Below are 26,121 nucleotides of genomic sequence, written 5' to 3' on the forward strand. Positions count from 1 at the left end.
TAGAAGAGAGGGGCCTCAAAAGAAGACTAGGACTTAGTGGAGGTAAAGATGAGCTCACATTCACACAGGTATGGTACATGATGTATCACACATTGCTTTTTAATGGGGAAGTTTTTTTGCATTACAATAGGATTCTTCTGACATCAAAAGGATTCATCCCAGGGAGCCTGAAATTAATGTTAGTCAATGAAAAATATGCCAAGTCCTGATTCTGAGTAACAGAAGTCTCATCTGACTGCATAGCTGTTGTTACCACTCATTCAGGCCTGCTGTACAGATCTGATGATCTGGACTTATCCACAGGGAGCTTTTAGAGAACCTATACACACCTCGAAGAATGCTCCCTGCTTTCAAGTAACTGTTGTCTGCTGGTACACAGTCTAGGGGCCATCGGAACACAGGTGCTTACCTGGGGCGTATGGTTGACCCTGGGGCCTGAGGCCATGGGGTTGGTCCCCAACCTTCTGATAATGTTAAAAGAAATTTCACAGGTGTCATGGGGGTTGGGAGTATGGGGAAGGGGCTGTCAGTGGTGGTCACTTAGGGAAGGCAGAACAAAAGATACATTTGGAACTTGGCAAAGTGGAGCTTCCACAGGTTTCCTGGGGTCAAATGAGATTTGAAAGGAAGAATAAGATAGACCTAGATGACTTACCAAAAAAAAAAAAAAAAAGATTAAAAATTTATTTGGGTCAAATAAAAAATAGTAAGTTCCCTGCATTAGTCTAATGGCTTATTTTGCTTACTACATTTTCACTCAAAAGCATTTTAGAAAATGAGCTTCATTCTTAATTAGGTCACAACATTTTTTACTCTGGTCCTGGGCAGCTCCCACTGTTAGGTAGTGGTTGTGATATTTTATTCATCATGTGCATTTTAATTTTTTTTTATTGTGGAAAACATATATTTTGAAAAATTACCATTTTAATCATTTTTAAGCATAATTGACTGGCATTAAGCCCATTCACATTATTGTATAAAGATCACCACCATCCAGCCCCAGAAATTTTTTGGCATCTTGGATTGAAAGTCTGTACCCATTAAACAGTCACTCCCCATTCCCATCCCCCCCAGGCCCTGGTAACCAGACTCTACTTTCTAGTTGCTTATTCTAGGTACCTTCCACTATTAGTTTTGAGATAGGCTGGACTCCTGGGAATTCAAATTTAGAGTTCGGTTTTCTGGGCACCCAATGTGCAATCATGATGAATCAGGGCACGTGCAGAACAGGCTGCTAAACTCTTGTTGGTAAGGTGGGTTCATTGTGTGTGTGGAGGTGTATGTTACTTAGTCAACGCCTGGCTCATAACCAGGTACCCAGATTTCCTTCTTGGGTTCACTGGCAAGGGATCCCACAGGCACAGCTGAGGTTGGGTCAAAGATAACATCTTCCCCATCCCCCTGCATGTCTCTTTGGAAAGGGACCTGCCTCCCCAGACTTGAGGGCCGGTGGTGCAGAGAGCAGCGCTGTAGAAGGCACACAGCCTTGGAGGGCTTATTCCTAACCTAGGAAAATGTAAGCCAGTCATTAAGTAGGCACCATGCCAGGGTTTCTTGTAGGATGGTCCTTTCTATTCTGGAGAAAAATAGCACTGATAGTGTGGGAGCGCCCAGGGGACCAAGCTCTCAGTAGCCCTGCAGAAGTTAAGCTACAGAAGCCAATCTCCGGCTGCTGAGACCAGCATTCTAGGCAGGGAGAGGACTCCTGGGCTTGGAAGGAGGGAGTTATGAAGTCTGTACATGCTTCTGGTAGAAAATTTGGGAAATACAGAAAAACCTGAAGCTAAAAATAAAAATCCTCTGAATTAGCACTATACACACACACTTGCTGTTAGTGTTTATTTTCCTTCTCCTAGAGATACTACTTTATGGAGTTGGAATCCGATTGAGACCCTGCATTTGTCCCCTGCTCTTTCACTCTCCATTAGGGCATAGGCATTTCCCTGTGGATTAAATGTCTTTATAAATATTTTTAAAGGTCTGCCCGGTACTTTATTATTCGGTTGCACCACAGCTTATGAAACCACACCCTATTGTTGACATTTGTAGATTCTTGGAGCCTGAGAGAACTTCAGAGACTATAGAACTTGAATCATTTAATTTACATGGTGTTTTAGCAAAGGCAGAGGTGTTATTTTCATCTACATGGCTTATGGATGGGCAGCTCAGCACGGATTTGGAAGCAAGATGGAACTGGACTCTTCGCATAGCATCCCGACTCCATACCTGTGGGACAGTGAGGTTACCAACCCCTGTAAATCCTTCCCCTCTGTGACCAAGCAAGGGTGGTTCAATGAGATCATAGATGTGGGGGGTTGGGTCAGGGCACAGGTACCCTGTGAGCAGTGTGACTGTAAGTGCCTCATGTGGATGATGAGAAGGGCAGGCCCTGTCTCCTCATGCCTAGGCCAGAGTTCTGCCCACCTCAAAAGCATTGCTCCTCCTGGAGAGCCTTCAGGGAGGCCTAGCAGTGTAAGCAGAGATGTGGAGTTCTGGCTAGAAACCATGATAGAAGAAGATTTTAAATGTGTGTATACATGCATGTATACACACACATGTGCGCACACATGCATACACATGTCACATACAATAGCAAAGACACATGGCAAATTTATTCTTGCATTCTAGGAAAATGAGATGGGCAAGTTTTGGAATTAATTTTTTTTCAAGACCCTTGTTTCTTAGAGTCAAGAGGGAGAAACAGTCTATCCTTCCCCACAGCCTTGGGAGGATTCTGTAGGATGATGCAAGTGAAAGAGCCGGGTCTCCTTCCCGGCGCGGTGACTGGTTAGCATATACGTCTCTGCCTCATGGCGGCGTGTGGCGGAGGGGGACAGCAGAGAGAAGGGGTCGTCTCAGGATCTATTACTGGGAGTGATTCCCAGAGGAAGCAGATGGGAGTGAGGAAGCAGGAATGTGAGAGGTCATTTCAAGTCAGACCAGTGGGGTGAACTTTCTACTGGACAAGAGTGGGGAGAGGGCTGGGGCTGGGAGGAAAAGGGCCAAGTGACCCTGGGCTCTCAGCGGCGAGGCAGCATAGAAAGCCAGGACCCGTGTTCCCTGGAGACTGTCCCCAGAGCTCTCTGTCTAGGACAGTACAGACAGGCCATGTCTGGGCCCTGCGGCAGGATGGAACTTGGTTGTGTTTTCATCAGCTTCTCCTGCTAGGGCTCCAGAGGGTGTGCAGAGGAGACCATACCACTGGGTTTACCCATGTGGAAGGGACTTTAACTTCCATGGGTAATCTCTAGGGCTAATGCCAGGCACAGGGATCAGCCTTTGGAGAGGCAGGATGGCTGTCCCTGGGCAACCTTAAAGATGACTTGATCTTGCTGAGGCTCTTCCAGGTAGAGGAGGTAACGTGCTCTCCATTGGAGATGTGAGCAAGGGAAGTCTGGGGTCTCCTGGCTGGAAGAAGGATGCAGGGAGGACTAGGCGGCCCTCAGTTCATTCCACCTCTGGGAGTGGCCCCTTTGGTTCAAGTTAGTTGCTGCGGGCCCCGGAAGATGGAAAGTCCGACGTCCTTGGACTGGGTGAGAAGATGGGGTCTGCGGCATCCCCTGTGCTGGCCTGTGTAATTTGTGGGGAAGGCATTTCACACTGCCCAGGCCCTGGCTGGCACCCGCCCCATCTCAGGGGTGGGATCCAGATAGCCGTGACTGAGCGTCTTCTGTGTGTGAGGCATGGAACTGGGGCCTTCTGTCCTGCCTGCCAGATTGTGGGGGTGAACACTCTATTTCATTATGGAGAAACTTGGCGATTGCCCCTCGGTGAGGTGCACCTGGGAAGTGTTTGAATGGGCGACTTGGCATTGTCAATGCAAGGGGATTTGGCTTTTTATTATATTTACTTTGAAGTAAACACAAGGCTCATGTGTGTGAGCCCTGAGGGTGGCTTGGGGGTTGAGCTTTTCTCCTGGGCCCAACTGCTGCTTTGTAGGAAGGGTCTGCCCAGTGTCTCTCCTTACGTTTTTGTAGATTTCATCATTGATCCACTACATGGTCATGCTGTGATGGGGATGAGAGGAGAAGGTGTGAGAGCCCTAAATTCACGTGCACTAGTGACTCTTGGGCCAGGAGGCCCCTTCTCTCACTTAGACAAGGACTGAGGAGCTCTGCCCAGACCCTGAACTTGTCTCCCAAGTGCCACGGGCCAAGCCCATTATCAGTGCCGTCTCCAGCAATCCGAAGCTCTGAGTTTTAATTTGTAGCAGCCAGAAGCAGGGAAAGAGAATGCTTTGTGACTCATGAAGTCACATAGGCAGGGGAGCAGAAGAACCACAAATAAGGGACTCTAGTTGGCAAAAATCAAATTGCTTCAAAGCTATTCTTGGAAACTAAAGCATCACATCTTGTTTCTTCCCAGAAAACACTGAAACTTTTCATATTTCTGGGTAGTTGGTTTTATTTATATTTCATATCAAACTCAGAAAAGGCAACAACTGGGTGGTAGTTGACAGAAAGACTTTTAAAAGACCTACCACCCAAGATCCTCTGATTTAACCAATCCTTCACCTTTGGGAGAAAGATATCCCTCAAAAGTCTTACACCCTAGTTTCTGGAAGAAAGGCTTAAAGTTCAGACACAGACTCATGGAGTTCTTCTTAAGTTAGCCTTTCTCACTCATGACCAAAACTACCTCGTACGAGTTACCCACTTTATTTATATATACAGGAAGCTGAAAAGTCATAAGGTGATTTGTCCAAGGCTGTCAATCTAAGAAATGGGTTTAAAGCCAGATCTTCTGGGCCTATGGCCTCTGGTTTTAGTGGCCTACTGGTCCACTGTGTTCCTCTTATTCTTCCTGTTGGTCTGATTACGTTTGGGCCATCAGAAGAATAAGCACTGGCTCTCAGATGGCTTCCAGGTGCTAAGCACATTGTAGACATGACGGAATTTATTCCTTACAGCTCCATGAAGCATTGCTCATTTTGCAGATAGATGAGATCACTTGCTAAGTCACACGACTAGCAGTAAGGACCCGGTTCACCCCGCCTCTTGCCAGGCCCTGACTCCTCTGTTGTTCTGTGAGGAAAACTATCCCTCGTGGTTGTTGCAAGCATTTTTAAGGCCCTTGACTTAAATGGGAAAGCTGGTTTTAGAGGTTGAGACTAGTCCATTAGACCTAGGCAGGCAGGTCTGAGCCTGGTACAGGCTGCTGGGGCTCTGTCCAAGGCAGCTTATCTTCTCCTGTCTAGCCATCCCCTCCACCTCCCTTATCTCACCCTAGATAAGGGCCCGTTCTTGGAGCTCCCACGCCCACCCAGCACCCTCAGAACCACCTTTGGCTCTTTCTACTGGAGTCCTCAGATTAAGTTGTTCATTTTTCTTTGGGGGGAGGAGGGGAGGCCGCTGGGGTTGGAAGGAGACAGGTTCTTCCAGTTTGTAAATTATTCCTGGGAGTCAGGTCTGGCTTGATACCTTTAAGCAGTTCACCATTTTAGACAAGGAAGTATTGGAAACTTGGGAGCTGATTTACAAAACTATTTTTCATACTGGCGCAGTCTGGACCCAGTGTGATAGAAGCAGCCTGCCTCTCCGGCTCCCAGGACCTCCCAGGACCAGGCTCTGCCCTCTGGCCTGCATCTTGTCCTTCACAACATCCCTGTGAGACGCTGTATCACCGTCTCTTACAAAGGAAATGACTGAGGCTCAGAACCCAGGGACTTGTGGGAGGACACGTGGGCAACGAGGGGCCGTGCTGAGATTTGGATCCCGGTATTCCAAAAGCCTCATGGTTTTCTCTGCACACCTGCCCATCTGCGGAAATCACTGTGCCATGAAACTGAAGCCGAGTAGCTTTGTATTTGTTCATCAGCCCCTGCATCCTTTGTTCAACTCAAGGCACGGAAGTGGTTCCGAAGACAGATAAAGACTGAGGATGTTAATAGGCTCTGAAAAGCACATGTCCTGCTCTGTTTACGCTCTCTGGGTGGCAGGCCTTGCACATGGGGGAGAGTTGAGCCACAGTGGGAGGCAGTGTTTATGTGAGTGATGCCAGAGTGAGAACCAGGGACATTAAAGGAGCCGAGAGCTCATCTGTGAGGGAAGCCATGTCTTACCCATCAGCTTCCCAAGTTTGTTAAATTTGTTGAGTTGCAGAGACTAGAGCAGACAGGTAAGTTCTCTCAAGGACTCCTGTGGAGGCATGGGGCTTGGCTAGGCCCAGAGCAGGGATGACTGTTCTTCCTTTAGTTGAGGTGGTGCCAGGTGTGCTCGGAGAAAGACGGAAGGGAGGAAGGGGTCTCTTCTCTTGCTCACTTCTTAGTCTCTGTGGGTCCGCATCTGGAGAGCTGGTTTGCCCCAGCAGACAGCTCCATACAGGCGTAGCCTGGCCAGGCCTCCATACAGCATTCATGTGTGCGCTTGCTTTTCCTACTGGCTTTCCAGCTTCTTACCTCATTGCTGCCTGGGCTGCCCCGTTGCTGCCTCCTTCTCCTGCCCACCCTCTGCTATCTCATCTTTCTAAGACTTCTCTCACCCTACCCCTCCTTCCCCTGCACCCCATGACCCACTAGAGCAGCCAGCCTTTTTCTTTGGCCTGGGGCAGACAGGCCCCACAATCCACCTTGGACAACCCACCACATCTGGTCATGAGTCCTGAAGTCCTGACACCTTGAACCAGCTGTGATTCTGCCATACACTCCCACCTTTGTATGGTGTTTCCTTTGCCTGGAACATCCATTCCCCTGTATTTTGAAATTCACCTTGTTTATCAGGTTGTAGCATTTTTGGCAATTCGTCTTGTGGTTTCTCTGGACTTCTGCAGGTCCTGTTGGACTCTGCCTGCTCTGAGCTTGCATGAACTTTGTTCATACCTACAAGCACTTGCCCTGTAGAATACCCTTTATGGGCCCATCTTTTTTGCTAGGCCCCTAGCACCTAGGGTGATGCATGACTCTTGCTAAGGCACCATTGTTGCTAAGTGTTCAGGACATTGTTCAGGACGAAGATAAACACCATTCTTTGCTTTTAGCATGATAAGGCTGGTCTGCAGTCCGAATGCACTCATGATAGCATTCCCATCTGCGAGTGGGAGAGCCACCCAACCCAAGGGCTTTGTCCCTGTGTGTTGGCTGACTTCCTGCTGCCAGGAGTCTGTGGGGGACACCTCCATATGCTGTATCCTGCTGTGTACAGACCCCTTCAAGACCTCCTGACAGCTGGGCCAGCCTCAGCTCCTCCATACTTGTCTTCTTGCACTAGCTTTGGATTCCAGGGCAGGGGGAGAACTAGTGCCTTGGAAAATCAGTTCTAATTTATTTTTGTTCCTTTGAAACTTAAATGACTCCTAAGAAATGCCTGAGGTTAGAGTGGCACAGAGAGAAAGGACAATGCCAAAACGCAGGCAAGCTATTTTTGTGATGTGAATGAATACCCATCGCGTTTTTCCTTCCATCAGGCTGAGCACTTGTTCCAAATAGCTCACAGCTTAGGCTGACAAAGCACAGGCTCCTGTATGCTGGGAGGAGACCCATGTGTCTCTCTGTCTTTCTGCCTGAGGTGGATCTATGCTTCCGGTAGACACTGGCAATAGAGAAAAGCTTTGGAAACTTGCCATTTGTCCTCAGTTTAGGAGCAAGACCTCGCCCTCTAGTCACTAACAAAGAGTGAGTTTAAAATTTGACCTCTAAGGATAGGTGAGGTGGTCTTGAAGCCGAGGGAGAAATGTGCCTTGATTTTGGGGGTTGTCCATTGATGTAATGCAATTAGGGTACATACATTATCAGTTAACCAGTTTGCAGAGTCAAGAATCGTAAGTTTTCTAAGATGCTCTATCTTCTAGAACTGTTGGACTCAGGGCAAGATCGGCCAGGTGATGTTCATGCTAGCCAAGGTGTAACGTTAAATGATCTGGGTTCTTTTCAGTCAACAGAGAGGAGTAGGGTGCTGAGGAGGACCTTTGTAAGTAGGGCAGCACTGGCAGTTAGAAAGTATGCGTGTACATTCTGAAAGTTATTCACTCCCCACCCTTACCCTCATTGCTACGGCGCTCACATCTGCCACCTCCTACCTTTGCAGGTGTGACGTTCCCCCAGGTCCTTCATGGTGTTCTCCTCCATCCTCTTCACACCATTGCTCCACGTGGCTCCTGAACATGGGGGAAAACGAGGACGAGAAGCAGGCCCAGGCTGGGCAGGTTTTCGAGAACTTCGTCCAGGCTTCCACCTGTAAAGGCACCCTCCAGGCTTTCAACATCCTCACACGGCACCTGGACCTGGACCCTCTGGACCACAGAAACTTTTATTCCAAGCTCAAGGCCAAGGTGACTACCTGGAAGGCCAAGGCTCTGTGGTACAAATTGGACAAGCGTGGATCCCACAAAGAGTACAACCGGGGGAAGTCATGTCTGAACACCAAGGTAGGGAACGGGGACATTATTTTACCATGCTTCTTATGGGGAGGCTAGGAAGTGGGCACCATTTTGCCATCCTAGGGTTCTTGAAAGCCATGGGTGTGTTTTACCCGTTTAGCTCAGTTGAAGGTTTCATTTGTCTGTACTTGTGTAGCTATCCTGGTTGGGAGTTTTCATGGTGGCCCCAGCAGCTCTTCTTGTGCCCTCTCCAAGGCAAAGTTGAGGGAATGAAGCAAATGCTTGCCATTACCTTACTTCTACTGTTACTACCACTGTTATTACTTCTAGTAGCTACTGTTCTGTGATCAGCTTCTAGACTGTTTGTGTACATGGTCTTCCTGGACATCTGCAGTAGTCCTTTGAGCCATTTAAGAAATGTGGAAACAAGCCTGTTTTCTTGTGCAAGGTCACACAACTAGGTGACCTTGCTCTAATTCTAGGACTTCAACCCTAAATTCCGTGGAGGCACATGCATTGAGATTTGTGTTCCTCCGAACATTTTAGAAGGTCCCTCCCAGCTTTCAATTGACTAGTGTGTCTTGGGTCCTTGTTGCCTTTTTTTCCTTCTCTCTTTCTCTCCTCCTCACACCTCTGCATTCTCCACTTTCTCAGGATGCCTTTCCCTGCTCAAGACACACTTGTCATTAACCCTCGACAAGCTGATGGCTTACCCCATTGTTTGGCCATAGGCAACATCAGTGAGCATGGGGCTGACCTGCACATCACGTATCTGATGTCTCTGAAATGCCTACCACCAAACAGGCAGTTAGAAGTCAAGACTTCCTGGCTGACCTTTAGGGGCTGTCAGCCCTAGGCCCTGGTCCAGACTGTATGTTTAGGTTAAAAGTGATCGTGCTGTATTTAGACCTCACAGGAGGTAGCTCAGCCAGAGCCCTTGGAATTCTAGTCAGTGCCAATCCCAGACAAGAGGATTGAACTCTCCATGGCGATTAGGACTGTTGTGTTTTTGTTTTGGTGATGAGGAGTGGTTGCGTCCACCGTGGGAGATGGCTGCTTTCCCCTGCCCTAGGGGAGACAGCTGCCAAGCTCCTCAGAGCCTGGGGCTCCCCTCCTCTACAGGGTATAGGGAGAATATTCCATCGGGCCAAACAGACTGATGGCTCCAGCCCAGAACATACTCGTCATCCAAGCGGGGCTGCTGGTCACCTGCCAACTCCAGCATCCTGCCGAGAAGATAAAAATGTTAAAGAAAAGGGGAGAAAGAGGTGGGACCAGCATCCTGGGTACCATGCCCACCCAGCACCTCCCTTTCTAGTTGCTACTTCGGGGTTCATAGTTCACTGGGAAAATCCTCAGACATAAAGAAGAGGAAGTTTTTAGCTTACGAAGTGTCACCATCCTCAGCAACTGTCTGTGTGGGCCTTGCTCTCTCAAAGGTCCCCTAGACGTCGGGTGGCCAGCTCAATGTGTTTTCTCAAGCACTGCTTTAAGAGTGCTTTTTTTATTAGGACATGCCATTGCCCCATACACCCAACAGTTTCTAGCTGTTTAGGGGACTCTCCCTAGTGATGTGAAGACAGAGCTTCAGAGAGAGCCAGCCAGCAAGGAGGTGGCCAACACGAAGATGTCCTTCTTTTGTTAAAGATCACCAGCCGATTGCCTAGCCTACCTGGCCAGCCCCTATTTTATAAGCTTTGATGATTTGAATAGAAAAGCCATCACATCTTGTGGTTAGCAGTCTCATTTGGTGCCTGAGATATAAAGAGAGAAACAAAACTTATGTCTTAAGTGGTGCTGAGTAAGAGTGATTCTTGCCCATGGATTTTTATGCCTTTCTTATGAGGAAGAACAAAGACATTTCAGATGTGTGCTGGGCAAACTCATAAAAGCTACCTGCAGAGTGGAAGGTATCTCTGAAATGCAATCTACAACTATAACTGTTAGACCATTTTAGCTGCAGATTTCAGAACCCAACTCAAACTAATCTAAACAGAACAGGAGAATCACTAATTGGTAGAAACAGAAATATCCAGACACTCAAAGTCTCCCATCTCTCTCCGTCGTCTATCTCTGGGATCTTGGGCTCTGTGTTGGTTCCATCCTTCCCTCCTGCAAACAGATTTTCTCCTCCTTGGTATTCTCTAGTTTGTACCTTTGTAGCTCCATGGCCCAAAAGGCTAGAATCTTACTCTTTCTGCTCAATATTGACCAAAAAAAATCTCAGGGGAGGATTTTGATTGGCCCACTGCTGAATCAATCCTGTGACCAAAGATAGGGGAACTGGCTACTGTCCTTTCAGGCATCACATGATTAGTGTGAGAGAGGAGCAGGTCCCCAAGGACATGAAGGTGTGAGACAGATAAACAACTGGTGTTGACAGTAAATGTTTATTTGCATTGTGGTTACAGTATAGGTCCTCTTCATGTTGGATTCACACTGATGCTTAATGTACATCTCCCAAAGCCTAGTTCTGGTACTCCTTGCTATCAGCTAAACAGAACACAAAGAATGGTTCCTTCCTCCCCACTCCTACAGGAATGTCTTGCTCACACACTCCTTTAGGTACCCTTTGGTGTAGTAGTTTATTCTGATCATTAGCCAAGCAAGAAATGCTGGGCATTTAGTGTACATGTGGCTGATCATTAATGCTAAGACGGATTACACAGGTATGTCAGGTACAAGGCAAAGAGCCAAACTCCTGATTACTCACAGGGAGAGCAGGAATAAATGAACTGCAGCCAGAACCCCCACCTTTGCACTTTGGATACCCCACCTTTGGACACATCTCAGCCCTATCTGGAATGAATGGGCTTCAGCATTTCACATATTAACCCCTACCCTATGCTAAGTATACGCTGCTCCCTTCATGATAGCAGTGAGGGTGTGTGTGTATGTGTGTGTGCCTCTATGTTTATGTTGGTCACTGGTGGCAGCGAGGAGGTTGATGGTTGATAACCAGGATATATCTGAAGCACAAGACCCTGGTGGAGGTGCCAGGGGACAGGGAGAAAGACCTATAAAGTTCCTAGAACAGTGGTTTTAGCACCAGTTGCATGACCTCACATGGGACCATTGTTTATTATTGATTATTATTTATGAGGGTTTTGTCAGGCACTCGATAATTCTTTCCTTGGGTGTGGTCTGTTTGGATAAGAATGGAGTAAGCCAGAGATCAAGCCAAATTAACTCTTTCAGGAACTGATACTGCCTCTGCAATAGTGTTATGTCCAAATTGCTTGCCATAGCCGATTGAGTAATGTTCCTGGCGAAAACAACCCAGAAGAAAATGCAATATGTAATATAGTATTGAAATTGCCATCATCACAAAATGGAGACTGGTCATTTATTTTTTATGTATCTTTAATGCTAGACCGTTGAGAGACTAATGAGAGACTGTTGCATGCAAGTCTCTGCATTTACTAGGTGACCCACAAGATGCCTAGAAGCTGAAGGCAGTGGGTGGCACTGCCAGGATTTGGTCTCTGTTGGTTTGCTTGTTTGTTTGTTTGTTTGTTCATTCAAAAGCTGTCTTTAGTGCCCTAGACCTTACTATGCATTTGGCAGAGAAGATGATTTAAAAGATGACTAAGAAGTGTTTCTCACTTGAGCTTTCTGTAGAGGAGACAGAAATGTCATTGTTTTTGTATTTATTCACTTGTTGAATCATTCATGAGGTGAACAATTATTGAGTAGCTGTTTTGTGCCAGGTACTTGCCTAGGCACCTTTCAGTTACTTAATAGCTCAGCAGCCTTGGACAAGTTGTTTAAGTCTCTGATCCTCAGTAGTGTTCTCTGTGAACTGAGGACAAAAATGGCACTTCCTCATGGAGTTTCCATGATTAAATAAGCTTATCTTTGCAAAGTGTCTAATGCTGGTTAGTACATAATAAATGTTCAGTAAACATTTGGCCATCATTGTCATTAATATCGTAAGTGCTATGGGAGAGGTATATATACTGTTCTGCAACAACATAGAAAAACAAATAACTAAGTGTGATTAGAGCAGTCTGGGAATGCTTCCTGGAAGAGGAGATATGATTGGAGCTTGATAGAGGAGAAGTTTGCCTTGCAGACCTAAGGGAATAGTTTAGAGGGAACACAAGCAGAGAGATATGTTCTAAGAAGAATGTGTTGCTTGCGTAAGGGGAATGAAGATGCATATGGGAGAGAGGAAGGTGAGGGCAGAATGGACGGATGGCAGGAAATCAGAGAGAAAGCCCTCCCACAGTCAGGTGACTGGAGGATCATTGATGACCTGTCCCTTGATTCCTAGTCTGGGGCTTTACTACCGCCCTCCAGCGTTGCTCAATAATCACAGGTAACCAGCTTCTACTCTAAAGCATTTGTACATCATTGCCATAAGAACATGTTTGTAGGAAATGACTCATGGACTCTTGTCACCACCTGAAATGGAGCCAACCTACATTACGAAAATGCTTGGATAATCTTGTTAGAAGGAAATACCTGTGTTTTGTGAGCATCCAGGAAGGTCACCACACACCTTTTACTCCCAAATGTGACCACTGCCAATAGTTTGTGCTGTGGCTCCCCAGTGGTGGATAGCCCAGGGTGAGGTTGGGGGTAATGCTTGCAGCCCAAGTCAACATGGAGTTCCTGAACTTCATAAGCAGAGCACAGTGGGAGGTAGGGAGGTAGGGGGAGAGGGTGGGAAGGGTGATGCTGGGAGGGGTAGAGCTGGGAGCGGAAGGCTGCTATCTCTGGCACAGATAAGCCTATCTGACATTCCGGACCTCTGAAATCACCCCCCATGGGCCTCAAAGCCAGGCTGGCTGGGGCATGTCAAGGGTTGCTTTGCCTAATATGGCATAACCCATAGAGCAGAGGATGGTCGTTGGGGGTGAAATTCTGTACTAGTTGAACAGAAAAGCTTTGAGGAACTCTAGATCTGTATAACTTACCTTGGGCACCTAGCATTGCTACTTTAGACAAGCTGGCAAGCCTGGCTTACCAATTGAGCCATGTTAATTGCTACATGTGTCCCCAAAGCTCCACATGGAGTATGGGGTGGGGGGTACACATTATATTTGAACTTCAGTAAATTCAATTCCCCACAATATTAAAGTAAGATGAAATATCCTGGGTTTTGGCTGTCTTCATAGAAAGTGGCTAATCCAGGTTCACAGCAGTTCATTAAATAAATACATTTTATAAATAAAGACTTGTTTTTGCCTGTTTAAGAAAAAACTAATTTGATATCTTTCAGTTAAAAAAAATGCATTGTCATTATAAAAATATAATTCAAGCAAACTACACCATGAAAAGAAGTCTCTTTTCTCCAGGCTTCTTGACCTCCTGTTTGGAGTCACCATTGTACAGTCTCTCTTGGATGTCCTTCCTGAAAGGCTTTGCATTTCGTTTAATTTCTTAATGGAAGATCTTTTTATCAATTTGTTGGGCACCCTGCTTTTTCCACTCAAAAATATATCTTGGAGATTGTTTATTTCAGCATAAAAAAAGGGATCAAATAATAAAATAAAATAATAATAAAATATTTTCATGGTTTTTGGTAATACTTTTATACATATTTTTTACATAATTGTTCATTTTTGTACAATGTTTGATTTCTCCTCCTAGGTGTAGTCCCCGTAGAATCCCCACCATCAAGTCACCTGTGAACCATCACCATAGCTTCTTGTGCTCTTCCCGCCCGTTTTAATCCTCCCTCCTCGTCCCCTGCTGAATGTTTCCAATTTATAGTTTCCTGCTAGTGTTTTTCATGATTTTTTTAAGGTTTCCCATTTTATATCTAGATGACGATTCATTTGACTGCTTAGCTTATTTCTGGCATATTGCTTTTAGACAGTGTTGCTGTATATTTCTCATATTGCTTTGCATATACATGAAAGCGTATCTTGTGGGATAGCTTGTGGCTAGAAATAGAGGATTTCTGAGTCAAAGATTGTGTACCTTGCATTGAAAATATTACAGACCTGGTCAAATTCTCCTCTCTGGAAGTTCTTCCAGTGGGTGCTCCCACCCATGGTACAGGACAGGAAGAGTTCTTCTTTAAAAGGGATCTACCAGGCCAGGGTGGTTCCCACTAGAATTTCCTTGGCTTTGCTGAATGGCATTGGAGTTGACCCCCTGTGGGTCTTGGAGTCTGGGTGGGGTGGCTTTGAATGGGGCCTCTGAGTGAAGAACAGCACTATGGTAGGCATGGCTGCCGCCCTTGTAACAATCACAATCACAACAATTTAATTACTGTTACCACCCAACACTTGCATAGTGCTTTGTAATTGAAACAAATACACATGGTTTCATTAAGAAGTTTGTTTTATCAGTAAAAGATAAATGCTCTTTAAAAGAACCAATGCCAATGTATACATTCCTCTTCAAAATGTTATCAAATGAAGGGAGCTTTTATAGCTCTGTCCATGGAGCTGTATTGTTTGTGCTGAGCTGGGGCCTCTTTCTGATTTCGTGAACTTGTTCTCTTTATGAATCTGGTTAAGCCAGCATCACCTCTCCCAGGGAGTCCTCCCTGACCTCTTCTACTTGCTCCTTCCCTTAATTCATCCTCAGTTGGGTTTGGTGCCTATTGTGGGCTTCCACATTGGTCCCACTGATATTTTGCTGATTGATGTCCTTTATAGATTGCTTATTGGGGGTCTCTCTTTCTCACACACTGAGGTCAGGGACCATGTCTGACTCATCCCTGGATCTCAGGTACCAGCATAGGGCTTAGCACAGGGAAGGTGCTCAGGGACTAGATGAATGAACTCTATAGCTCAAGAGGTTTCTTTTTGGAACTGCACAAATAAGGTACTACAACATATATAGTTTTCCTTTCCAGAGCTATCCTGGGTGAGGATTGGTATTTCTAAGTCTTGATAGTGAGTTTGCAGAAGCCAATAACAGCCAATCCTTTTATTTTCTTATTTAAACATCTGTCCAAATTTGCATCTGAGCTTCGCTCTCTGGTTATCCTTTCCCTGTAGCGTGGGGATGATGAGCTCGGTCTTGTCTAGGCCTTGACTAGCATCTGGCTGCTTGTGGAGCTAGAATAATGATTGATGCATAGTTGGTATTTGTTACAGCCTGAGTTCTTCAAAAGCAGATCCTTACAAGGTGTTTGGAATGCAAGCTGTTTATTAGCGATCAATACTTATGAAAGGAATGGGGGAGGAAACAGGATGGATCAGAAGTCAAACTGTACAAGAGAACCAAATACCCTGTAGATTCAAGCAATTAGATCTTTTCTACTTGGGTTTTCACAAATGAGATTTGCTAGAGACAAGGGTAGAAGGCTACACAGACCTCAGTTTTGATATAGGATGGTCTGCCTACCCAGCTGCCAGTTCTCTTTAAAACATGTTTAACATATAAACCAATAAAAATAGTGCACTATGTAGCATATGTAGTTATAAAAGTGTATATTTAAGGGGGAGTAAGTTGTGCATAAAATAGTGTAGGATATTTGTGTGTTCACAGGCACACACATGTGTTTACCTGATTATATGTAACATTACATTAAAAACTATTTACCTTTAACATCTATGAATCTTCTTGAGGAATAAACCAAATAACTTCAGGACCTGCCAATTCCTTTAGCTGTGTGGAACATATTTTGCTGCACCCTGGAGTTCTCTACACCCCGCTTCTTGCATCATAGTCTTAAGAGATAGAAATACACCATAGCAAACGCTTACCCAATTACTGTCCACGGGAACTCAGCAGTGGGAAGACTTTTATTGTAAGTCCTTTTTCCAGGAAGAGCTGTCTAATCTGAGGAACATACTTGGGGAAATTCCTTCATGTGCAAATCTACAGAATGAGTCCAGGGAGGTTTCCCTCCCCTTCACCCAAGGAGTTTGCGTGTTGATATTAGCTCTGCAACTGTTCATTGCGCTCTCTGGCTTTAAGAAACTGATCTCTTCCATCTGTTCCTTCCCTCCACTCCTGATCTGTGTTTTCTTATTGTGAGATAGATATATCTATATAGATATAGACATCTATAGACATAGATGTCTACATAGATATAGCATAACATTTGTCATTTCACCCTTTTAGGTAGAAAATTCAGCAACATTAGTAACATTCAGTGCTACACGACCATTACCATTTTTTACTTCCAAATTGTTCATTATCCCAAACTCTGTACCCTTAAGAATACATCCCATCCCTCCACCCATGGCCCCTCTTGTCTCTGTTCTACTTTCTGTCTCTATACAGTTTCCTATTCTAGGCATTTCATATAATTAGAATCATATGATAATTTGTCTCTTTGCATCTGGTATATTTCATTTAACATAATCCTCTCAAGGTTCATCTGTATAGTAGCCTGTGTCAGAACTTCCTTCCTTTTTTTTTTCTTTTTTTTTATACTATTTTTTTTTATTTTTACATCATTGTTCATTTTTAAACAGTATTTGCCTCTTTTTTCAATTTAAAAATATTTAACCCAATTTATCAAAACTTTTCAACATGCAGTCACTATAAAAGTTATTAATAAGATATTCTACATTTTTGTACTAGGCCTTGAAAGCCGATGTATGTGTTAGTCTATTGGCCCACCTCCATTTGAATGCTAAATTGTTATCAGAAATATTTAATCTGTGTTTAAATTCCATAAATCAGGCCTCCCTGGTGGCCTAGGGGTTAAGTCTCAGTGCTATCACTGCTAAGGCCTGAGTTTGATCCCCAGCCAGGGAGCTAACCCACATATGGCACAGCAGACCCCTCCTGTTTCACCCCTTGCTCCCCTCAGCAGTGTATCTCAGTAGACCTGCCTGTTCTGCTGCCCACTCTGTCTCTGGTGACTCCTCTCACCCCCTTACACCTCTGACCTTCATCCCAGTTCTTCTAAGCAAAAAATAAATAAATACATAAATAAATAAACCTCAAAATAGAAAAAGTAGATATATAGATTTAAGTCATTCAATCTTAGTTTTCTAGTAAGTGAAATGAGTAGGAGTTTTTTAATTGTGGTAAAATATACACAACATAAAATTGATCATTTCAGCCACTTTCAAGTCTGCTGTTCAGCAGCATTAAGCACATTCACATGGTTGTGCAAACATCACACCATCCATCTCTCCAAACCTTTTCATCTCCCTAAACTGAAATCACATAACCCACTTGACAGTAACTCCCCACTCTCCCCAGCCCCCAGCACCAGCAAACACCCTTCTCCTTTCTGTTCCCATGAATTTGACCATTCTGGGCACTTAATATAAGTGGACTTGTACAGTGTTTGTCATTTCATGACTGATTTCTTTCACTTAGCCTCTTATCCTCAAGGATCATCCATGCTGTGGTGTGTGTCAGTATTTCCTTCCTTTTTAAGTCTAAATAAAATAGCCCATTGTGTATGTGCCATGTATCCTTCTCTGTACACTCGCTGATGGACGAATGGGGGTTGTTTCCACCTTTTGGCTATTTGGATAATGCCTCAGTGAACACTGGGGTACAAGCATCAGTTCAAGTTCCTGTTTTCAGTTCTTTCAGGTCCTTACCTAGGTGTAGATTTGTTAAATCATCTGGTAATTCTGTATTTAGCTTTCTGGGGAACCCCACCCTCAATATATTTCCACTTACTCTTATTTTTTATTTTTATTTTTATTTTTTTAAAAGACTTATTTATTTATACATGAACCGGGGTATAGGCCGGATGTGTGGGAGGGTGAGAGGATTCACCACAGAATGGGGAACAGAATCAGCAGATTGACTGAAATACACTGCTGAGGGGAGCAGCAGGCGAGACAGGAGAGGTCTGCCATGCCATGTGAGTTTCTCGCTGGCCTGCCAGGACTGAATCCGCACTGCAGAGGCTGTGGACACCTTCACAGCACTGCGCTCAACTGCCTGCACCACTAGGGAGGCCTCTACTCTTATTTTTTAAATTGTTCTTCCTAAGTTTCATTTCTCACTATTATTAAATCATTCAAAAAATCATTTCGAGTGTCTGCTACATGCCAGACACCAGGGATGCAGCAGTACATGGAATATCCCTCTTGGAGTTTGCACTCTTCTCAGTAAAAGACAGACAGTAAATAAACAGGTGTGGCCTGAGTGTACGTACATGCTCGTGTGTGTGTGTGTTGGTGGGTGGTGATAAGTGGAACAGAGAATAAAGATGCAAAAGCAGGGTGAGAGAAATGTGGGTGTCCGGAGCACAGGTGGGCTGCTATTTCCTGCAGGATGTGCTGGGGGACCTTCTATAGAAGGTGACATTTGAGCAGAGGCCTGAAATGCGTCCATGAGCATGTTCTTAGAGGGAAGAGAATTCTAGACAAAGGAAACAGCAGCAGGTGCGGCACAGCTGACATAGGGGTGTGCTCAGTCTGTTCTCAAAGAAGTGAGGAGGCAGATGGACTGGAGGGAGTCAGGCACCCATGGTAAGAGATTAGCCAGGGTCAAGTGGGCCATGAAACCATTGGAAGAACTTGGCCTTTACTCCAAGGTTTTTGAGCAAAAATTCACATGATCAAACTTCCTCATGGAAAAAATTTCGAAATCTTAGAGATGAAAAATAAAACAAAGGAAGGCTAAAGTCTCATCTGCAACAGTCACCTCAGGCCTAAGGAATTTATTGCATCCTGTCCTGTTTTAGAGAAGCTGCCTGCTCTTTCACCATAGACAGCAGTTAGGGACAGGCTGAATCCAGACTTGTAGTCAAGATAAGGACAGACCTGATCATTCTCATACAAAATTTTCTTGGAAGGAAGAAGATCACCCCGAATGCCCATAACATGTATCACTACCCAAGAGGGCATGTATTCATTCACTTACTTATGCACTCACTCATTCAGTGATTCCTATCAACGTGCCCATTTTTGTATCTCTTCACCGAGAGAAGGCTGAAGAGGAGACCCTGATATTTGTGTTGCTTTCTGTCTAGTCAAAAAAGGACAGAAACAAACAATGGTAATTTTACACTGTCATCCTAAGAAGGATGTGAATGGAGCATTGTGACAGAGAGAACTGGCGGAGTGGAGTTGGTTATAGACAGGATGCCAGGGAGGTGGACATCTAGGCTGACACCTACAGTGAGGAGCAGTCAGCTCAGCAAAGAGCTGGTTGGTCAGAGAGGGCAAGTGCAAAGGCCCTGAGATGGGAAAATTTGGCCTGTGGGAAGAAGAAGTAAGCCCCCCAAGAGAAGGCCAGAGTGGAGTGAGCAAAGGGGAGGGGTGAGAGGTGAGGCTGGGGCGTGGGATGGCAGGAGGCAGGTCCCTGAAGGTCCTTTCATGGGGCCCTTTGTAACAGGTTCAGATTTTATTCTAAAAACTCTCTCTGAGCAGTGCTCCACTGCTTACTCAGCGGTACGACTTTGCCTCTTCGAGTCTGTTTCTTCATGTTCAAAATGGGACTAATGACACTCAGAGTTACTGTCTCACAGGGCTGTAGTGAAGGTTGCTTGTATAGGAAATGAATTTAACATAACTGGTAACTGTTAATTACCTCCTCCTCCTTGAAACTATTTGTGGCACAATTTTTTTGATCCATTGTTTAAGGTCATCCATCTTCACATGCTTTGCCCTTTTCCATGGTCCATACATAGTGTCCTCCGCGGGCTTATCTCAGATGGTTTTTGGTTCTGCCGGCTGTGCTTTCTCAGGGGAAATCTTAGCCGCACTCAACTAGCAACCCCCCTGAAGCTGACTCTCTATGTCTGTGTCACTGTACCTCGTGAGCCCCAAAACCCCTTTCGGTAACTCAGGGACATCTTCAGGTTCCCTCTCAGCTACCTTTAAACCACATTCATCATCTTCTTCCTGCAACCTGTGTCTCTTCCTCTATGGCTTCAATTTCTGAAGGTTCCAAACCCTCAGTCGCCTTGAACTCCCATCTCATTTCTGCCCCCACATCTGATGCACTGGTGTGTCCTGTTAGCTTGCGATTTTATTCATATCCACCCCCTCTCTTCATTCCCACTGTTCCACTTGATGAAGCAGTGATCTCTCACCCAAGAGATTGCAGTCACTGGTCTCTGAAATCTCTTGACTCTCCTCCTGTGCAGCCCAGTGACCCACCCCTGCAGAGTCATCCTTCACACCCAGGTCTGCCTGTCCATCTCTGCTCAAGTCACTGACTCCCTGTGCCTGCTGTACACCCCATTCCCGACCCTTCTGGACTGGTGTCCTGTCTGATGGACCTGTGTCCTACTCATAACTTGTTTCCCAGAACTCACTTCACACAGGCCTACACTGGCCACACTCCTGCTGCTCTCTGCCTCTCCTCCACTCTCTGGCCAGTGTTCACAGAGCTTCTAGCCTCCAACCTCATTAACACCCTTTCCTGGAGGCCCTCACCCTTGGCGGCTCCAGCAACTTCCACCTCCCACCGCCACCTCTGCAACCCCTTCCAGCACCCGCAGCTGCTCCCCCTAACTCTGATGTACAATGTTCCTCTCTGACCAGAACTCAAAGCCCCTGCTTCTCTCACTGGGCCACTCTCACAAAACCTGCCGCCAACCCAGATTTTCATGTCCAGATAGTTCCTCTGTTTCTCACCCATCTGTCAGCCTAAGCTCCTCTTCCCCTTCCTGGGCCTTGGGACTTGTCTTTATGATCATGCTTACACCATCTCAATGCCCTGAGTCCACCTTCGGGGAGCTGACTCTAGCCCTGCCCTGTCCTCCAGGGCCTCCTGTACTGACAGCAGCAGAACCCCAGTTGCACTCTCAGTACCTGGTTATGACAGCTTAATGCTGAGCAACTTTGTGTGGCAAGGATTGTCTTTATGAAAGTCCAGCCAGTTTCCTGTTCTGTGGAAGCTTCAACAGTGGTTGTTCCCATCCCACATCTTCCTCTCTACCCCTTCAGGTCCTTCCCTTTAAACTGCCATCATCCCCCTTCCACAGAAACCAATGGCTATTAGCTGTTTCTTCCTCCCTTCTCAACCAAACTCCTGGTGAAGATGATCTGTCTTCCTTGCTACAAAGGCTTCACCTTCCTCTTATTCCCAACTCATTATAACCTGGCTTCATCCCCACTGTGCCAGTAGAATTCTGGGTGCCCCCGAGTCAGCCAAGACCTTCGCAATTATCACGCCTCTTCTGCTTGGCCACTTTCCCACATAGCGGGTCACCATCGCCTGAACCTCTTCTCCCTAGAGAGATACTAGTCATGACCTCTAAGCCCTGGTTCTCGAGGCCAGTGGAGTGGGGAGGTTGTGGGCTGTGAACTTCTGCAAGGGATTGCAAACCTGAGTTTTCACAGGCCCAAACTCTTCCCTTGTTTCTATATTTTCTTGGCAGGAAGATTTTCCATAAAGAGCTCATCACTGACCTCTCTGCAGTTGCCCAGCTTGTGCACAGGTGCCTGTGGCATTGATTTACAATCCCCTCATTAGAGGCCGAGGGGCCTCTAATGTGTTTTCCCTCTGGGCTCCAGCTCATGTTGAACAATGTACCATTAGAAATTAGTGAAGCACCACGATATTATAAAGTTTCTGCTTACAAAGCAATTTTGCACCCAACATCTCATTGGGCACAGTAACTGGAAGGGAGTAAGGGCTGGAGTTATCATCTCTATAGTTGGAGAAACAGGCTTAATTGGGATAAAGGTCTTCCAGGAATTTTGCAGGGATAAATGAAAGAATACAAAAGCAGGGTCCCAGAATTTTGTGTCCAGTTGACTGACCTTTGTTTGAGGACATCAGTGCATACAGTGACTGGGAAAGATATGAAATCTTCCAAACCACCCCATCTCTTCACCTCTCAGTGTTGCTGTGAAGTATGCAAAGGATGAAGGATGCAGTGGACTCAGGCACTATTCTTTATTTTCAAAAGAAATCTTAATTAAATATTTGAGGTGAGTAATATTTCTTCCTATCCATGAATTTACTATTTGAGAACTTCATCCTGAGTTCATTAGAGGTTCCCAGTTAATGTCCTGATATCATGAAGCTGTGTGATGAATTTGTAGTTTGAAATTTGAGGCTAAGGACAGCCCTTGGAGCTTTATATCAGCACCAGCATCCAATTTATTTTGTTTCATTTACATAGATTCACAATAGGATTTCCATTAAAATCATTTTTTAACAATTTGTTTTACAATCTCTCCAATATCAGTGACTCAGAAATTCCAACATGTAGTAAGTAGATGTGTCTAACTTGATTTAAAATTCAACTTTAAAACAAATTTTTAAATTTGCATTTTCTGTCGACATCTTTGACGTCTTTTCATATGAGTATTTGCTGTCGTGTGTGTGTGTGTGTGTGTGTGTGTGTGTGTGTGTGTGTGTGTGTGTGTGAGAGAGAGAGAGAGAGAGAGAGAGAGAGAGAGAGAGAGACAGATCGATCTTCTATGAACTTGGATGGGGGGGGTGAAATCTTTTTTTTTATTAACATCTAACCGAAATGTAGCTTTTCTCCCAGCCATGAATGTCAGTAGCAAATTTCCATTAGGAGTCCCTATGACCTTGTCGCCAATAGTAACCAAAGCTATTTTCACTCATCCTTATAGTTGTTGCAGATATCTCAATCTATGGTTTACACTTACTACTATTTGGAAATATATAAAGTACTCGATATTACTAAAATATTGTTAGATGTGTTAAATGTGTGTTCTGTACATTTATAGTCTGAGACGGTATCTGGCGGTTTCACCAGCCTACCAAAGTAACCTGTGGCATAAAATGTTTATGGTCCCCTGGTCTGATGTAGCAGAGCTGGCTGGCCTCTAGAGTCAAGGGCAGTCTGGGACCTGCCTGTGTGGGGCAGGCCATGGAGAATGCTGATAAGAGCCTGTGAGGGACCCTGGTCAAGTATCTACTCCAGTGACCCTGGGCCCATTACTATAGTGGCTTGAATTGTGAGTTTCTCATCTGGAAACCAGCAATATTAAAATAATTTTTGCCAGTTTTCTAGCACATAGAAATTCCAAAGACGTAAATGCCTTTCTCTCTTCCTCCCCATTGTGTCGGGTCTGCTCTTGTGTGCTAGAGAGGTTTTAGCAGATGGCCTCACTAAGCTTTCTCTGAAATATGTTGTGTTTCTGTGTCTTTCTTTTAATTAAGGCCAAACCAGTTGGGATCAGAGCTAGTCTCTCCTCTCCTGAATCAGCACTGAGAATCAGAGGGCCTCAGACCTTTCCTGGCCTTTCTGCTGTCCACCTTGACTTTCCCTGGCTCACCTCCAGGCTGAACTCATGGGCTGGGAATGCGTAGGCTGACCTGCTCCCTGGAGTGCCTGTGAAATGGCTTTGGTATAACATGCTCTAAGAACAGTCCCTACCATAGTGTCTGGAATAGCTGATAGCAAACCTGGGAAACCCATTAATCATTGTCCTCAATGGCTCTGAAGACCCACGTCCACACTCCTGCTTCTCCATCTGTTATTTCAAGCCGATGTTCTTAGATGGGAAAATGTAACCTATTGTCTTGGTGAGAAGGTGCTAAAGTGACGGAATGCTTCTTAGCACAGGAAGCTAGAAGTATGGGGGGAAGTGGCTCCATGCCATCAAGAAACCATATCCTGCTCTTTTTTTTTTTTTTTTTTAATTAAGCTCTCAATCAAAAACGGTTTTGTGGTCACTGGGTTCAGATAACATACACCGTGGTCTTGTTTTTCAGTTTAACTGAATCAATGTAAGTTCCAGGGTTCCAAGGACCCTGGAACCATGTTCTATTCCAACTCCATTTTCAGAGAAGGTAAAAAGATTTGGCTTGCCTAGATGATCACTGCTCTGTTGTTAACGTGACTGCTCGAGGCTCAGCGGGTAGACAGCCATGTACAGAACAGTCAGGGCAGAGGATCATCCATATTTTTCATTTCCTTCTCCCTATCCCAGCCCCGACATGCAGCCTGCACTCCAGCTCAAGCCCAGAATCTAACCACTTCTGCTCCCTGTAGATCTGGGAGAAAATTGAGAATGTGGGAGTAAATTGTTCTGAGACTGAGCCGAGCCGAGCCAAGAGGGATTGGTGGTGTATCTTATGTCTTCAGTATCACCGATGGGATGCTGACTGGGGCCTGGGGAGGTGAGAGGGACATCTTGCCCTAGGATGTAGGAGTGGTAGGTGTGTCAAGGGCTCACTGCCCTCAAGGTGCTCACTTTTTCATGCCAAGAAGTGAGATGGAGTGTGGGTATGATGCCTGAAAGCATGGCCTTTGAGGTCAGGCCAACTTGTGGTTGTATCTCACTTATCTCAATGATAGCGATGTGGCCTTTGACATAATTAAACTTCTCTGCCCAGTTTCCTCAATTGTGACATGGGGATGATTGTAGGACTTGAATAAATTAGCACTTAATAGTTCCTGACTCTTGGTCAGTATTACTATTGATCAGAGTAAGAGAGTGGGGTTCTTATAGTTCTGAATAATGGGGTTCTTTATCCCTTGGCTGTCTCCCTGCCTTGTGAGCTGCTCCTGGTTCACCTTTCTGCTCGTGGTTAAGTTCAGGGGCCTGTGTCCCAGGGGAGGGCTCTACCACAGGCCCTTCCCACTGGGCACACTGCCCATCGAGACTGCAGAGCCACTGTTCACTGGCCTCTGAAATACTAGCTGATAACAAGAGGTCTACGGAGGGGAGGGGAAGTCTCTAGTCTCTCCAAGGGACAGCTAACTCCTGAGCATCCTATCCTGTAGTCTGTCCAAGAGACTATCTGACACTTGGGCTTTGTTATGAGATTATCTAGGCTCCACAAGATTTCATAAATAGGTTTCAGACATCGTATTAGACTAAGATCATCCGGGCTTTCCATATATTCTCTGATACAAAAATGAGCTCGGGGGAATGACTACAAGGATCCCACACCTCAATCTGTGAGCAGGATATGTTGGGTGGAGTTTCACTGGGTGGTTAATAACAACAGGGGTGACTTACCCACACTAGGTGCTACAGTTCTGAATTGCAGTTGCCTAGGATCCCTCCAGTTAGCTGGATCTTCTGACTCTCTCTGCCTTAGTTTAGCCAGCAGGAGTGGAGCGGGTAGGGGGAAGAGGAAGTAAGGTTTCACATGGCCTAGAAAGTTATAAAGAGGCTGGTGGCCAAAAGAAGGGCCCCTTGCGTGCCTCCCCAGGGCTCACCCTGCCTCCAGGAAGTGTTCATAAAGGGCTTAGAGCAATGATTAGTTCTCATTCAACAGACACATATATTTAGGGTCATGATGGCAGTGTTCCAAGTGCTGCAGGCGGAGCAGCCAGCTCTCAATAAGTGGCCGCAGCTGGAGGAAACACCATTCCTGTTGCTCGGTGTTGGAGGGGACCACACAGAACTATTCTATACTCTTCGGGTTCTGAGAGAAATGGACAGGCCCATCCCTCTTGTCCTAAGCCTCATTCTTTCTTTCAGTCCAGATGACAGTCCCGCCATCCATGAGCCACGCTGCTGTGTCAGCCGGGGCGGGAATCTAGCAACCTCCATGAGTGTAGATGTTACTGGTCCCATTTCATGGATGAGGAGGCTGAGGCTGGATAAGAGCAGGGTCCCGAGTGGATTAGCACTGCCGTTCTTAGTTCCCAGTCCTGCTCCAGGTCTCGATGTTCTTTGCATTGCGCAACTCAGCTTTCCCAGCCAAACATCCGTGCTCACATGCAGGGTCGGCAACAGGAAAAACGCTAGGAACTCTGGAGGCCTGGAGAAAGCCAGGGTAACCCCTTCTACTCTGGCATGGTTTCTTCAACTGCTTCAAATCAAACTCCAACCCTGCCTGCAATCACGTTTTCAAAATGCCACCAAAGACTGAAATTCCATGCCGCCTTCACTGTATACCAGATACCTCCCAGGCACATTGTGGGTGCTTCACAAAGGAGTTCTGGAACTAGAAGATGGGTCCAGTTGCTCTGGATGGGGCCCCAGTTCCTGGAGCTGGTAGGAGTTTCCTGTGCTCCCAACTTAG

At 45.7% G+C, this 26,121-nt stretch overlaps 1 protein-coding gene across 11 annotated transcripts in view; it reads left to right on the forward strand.

Moving 5' to 3' along the window:
• MICAL2 (microtubule associated monooxygenase, calponin and LIM domain containing 2) overlaps positions 1–26,121 on the forward strand; it is a 209,100-nt gene that overhangs the window by 41,577 nt on the left and 141,402 nt on the right. For all 11 annotated transcript variants that reach the window (XM_054699375.1, XM_037522672.2, XM_037522674.2 and 8 more), the window contains exon 3: positions 8,022–8,361. In XM_054699375.1, the coding sequence (XP_054555350.1) occupies positions 8,098–8,361 (264 nt within the window). In that variant the 5' untranslated portion in view covers positions 8,022–8,097. The remainder of the gene's footprint in view (positions 1–8,021; positions 8,362–26,121) is intronic.

The sequence above is a fragment of the Talpa occidentalis genome, unplaced genomic scaffold, assembly GCF_014898055.3.
Source record: "Talpa occidentalis isolate TD23 unplaced genomic scaffold, MPIMG_talOcc4v2.1 talOcc4.3, whole genome shotgun sequence".
NCBI classification, from domain to species: Eukaryota; Metazoa; Chordata; class Mammalia; order Eulipotyphla; family Talpidae; genus Talpa; species Talpa occidentalis.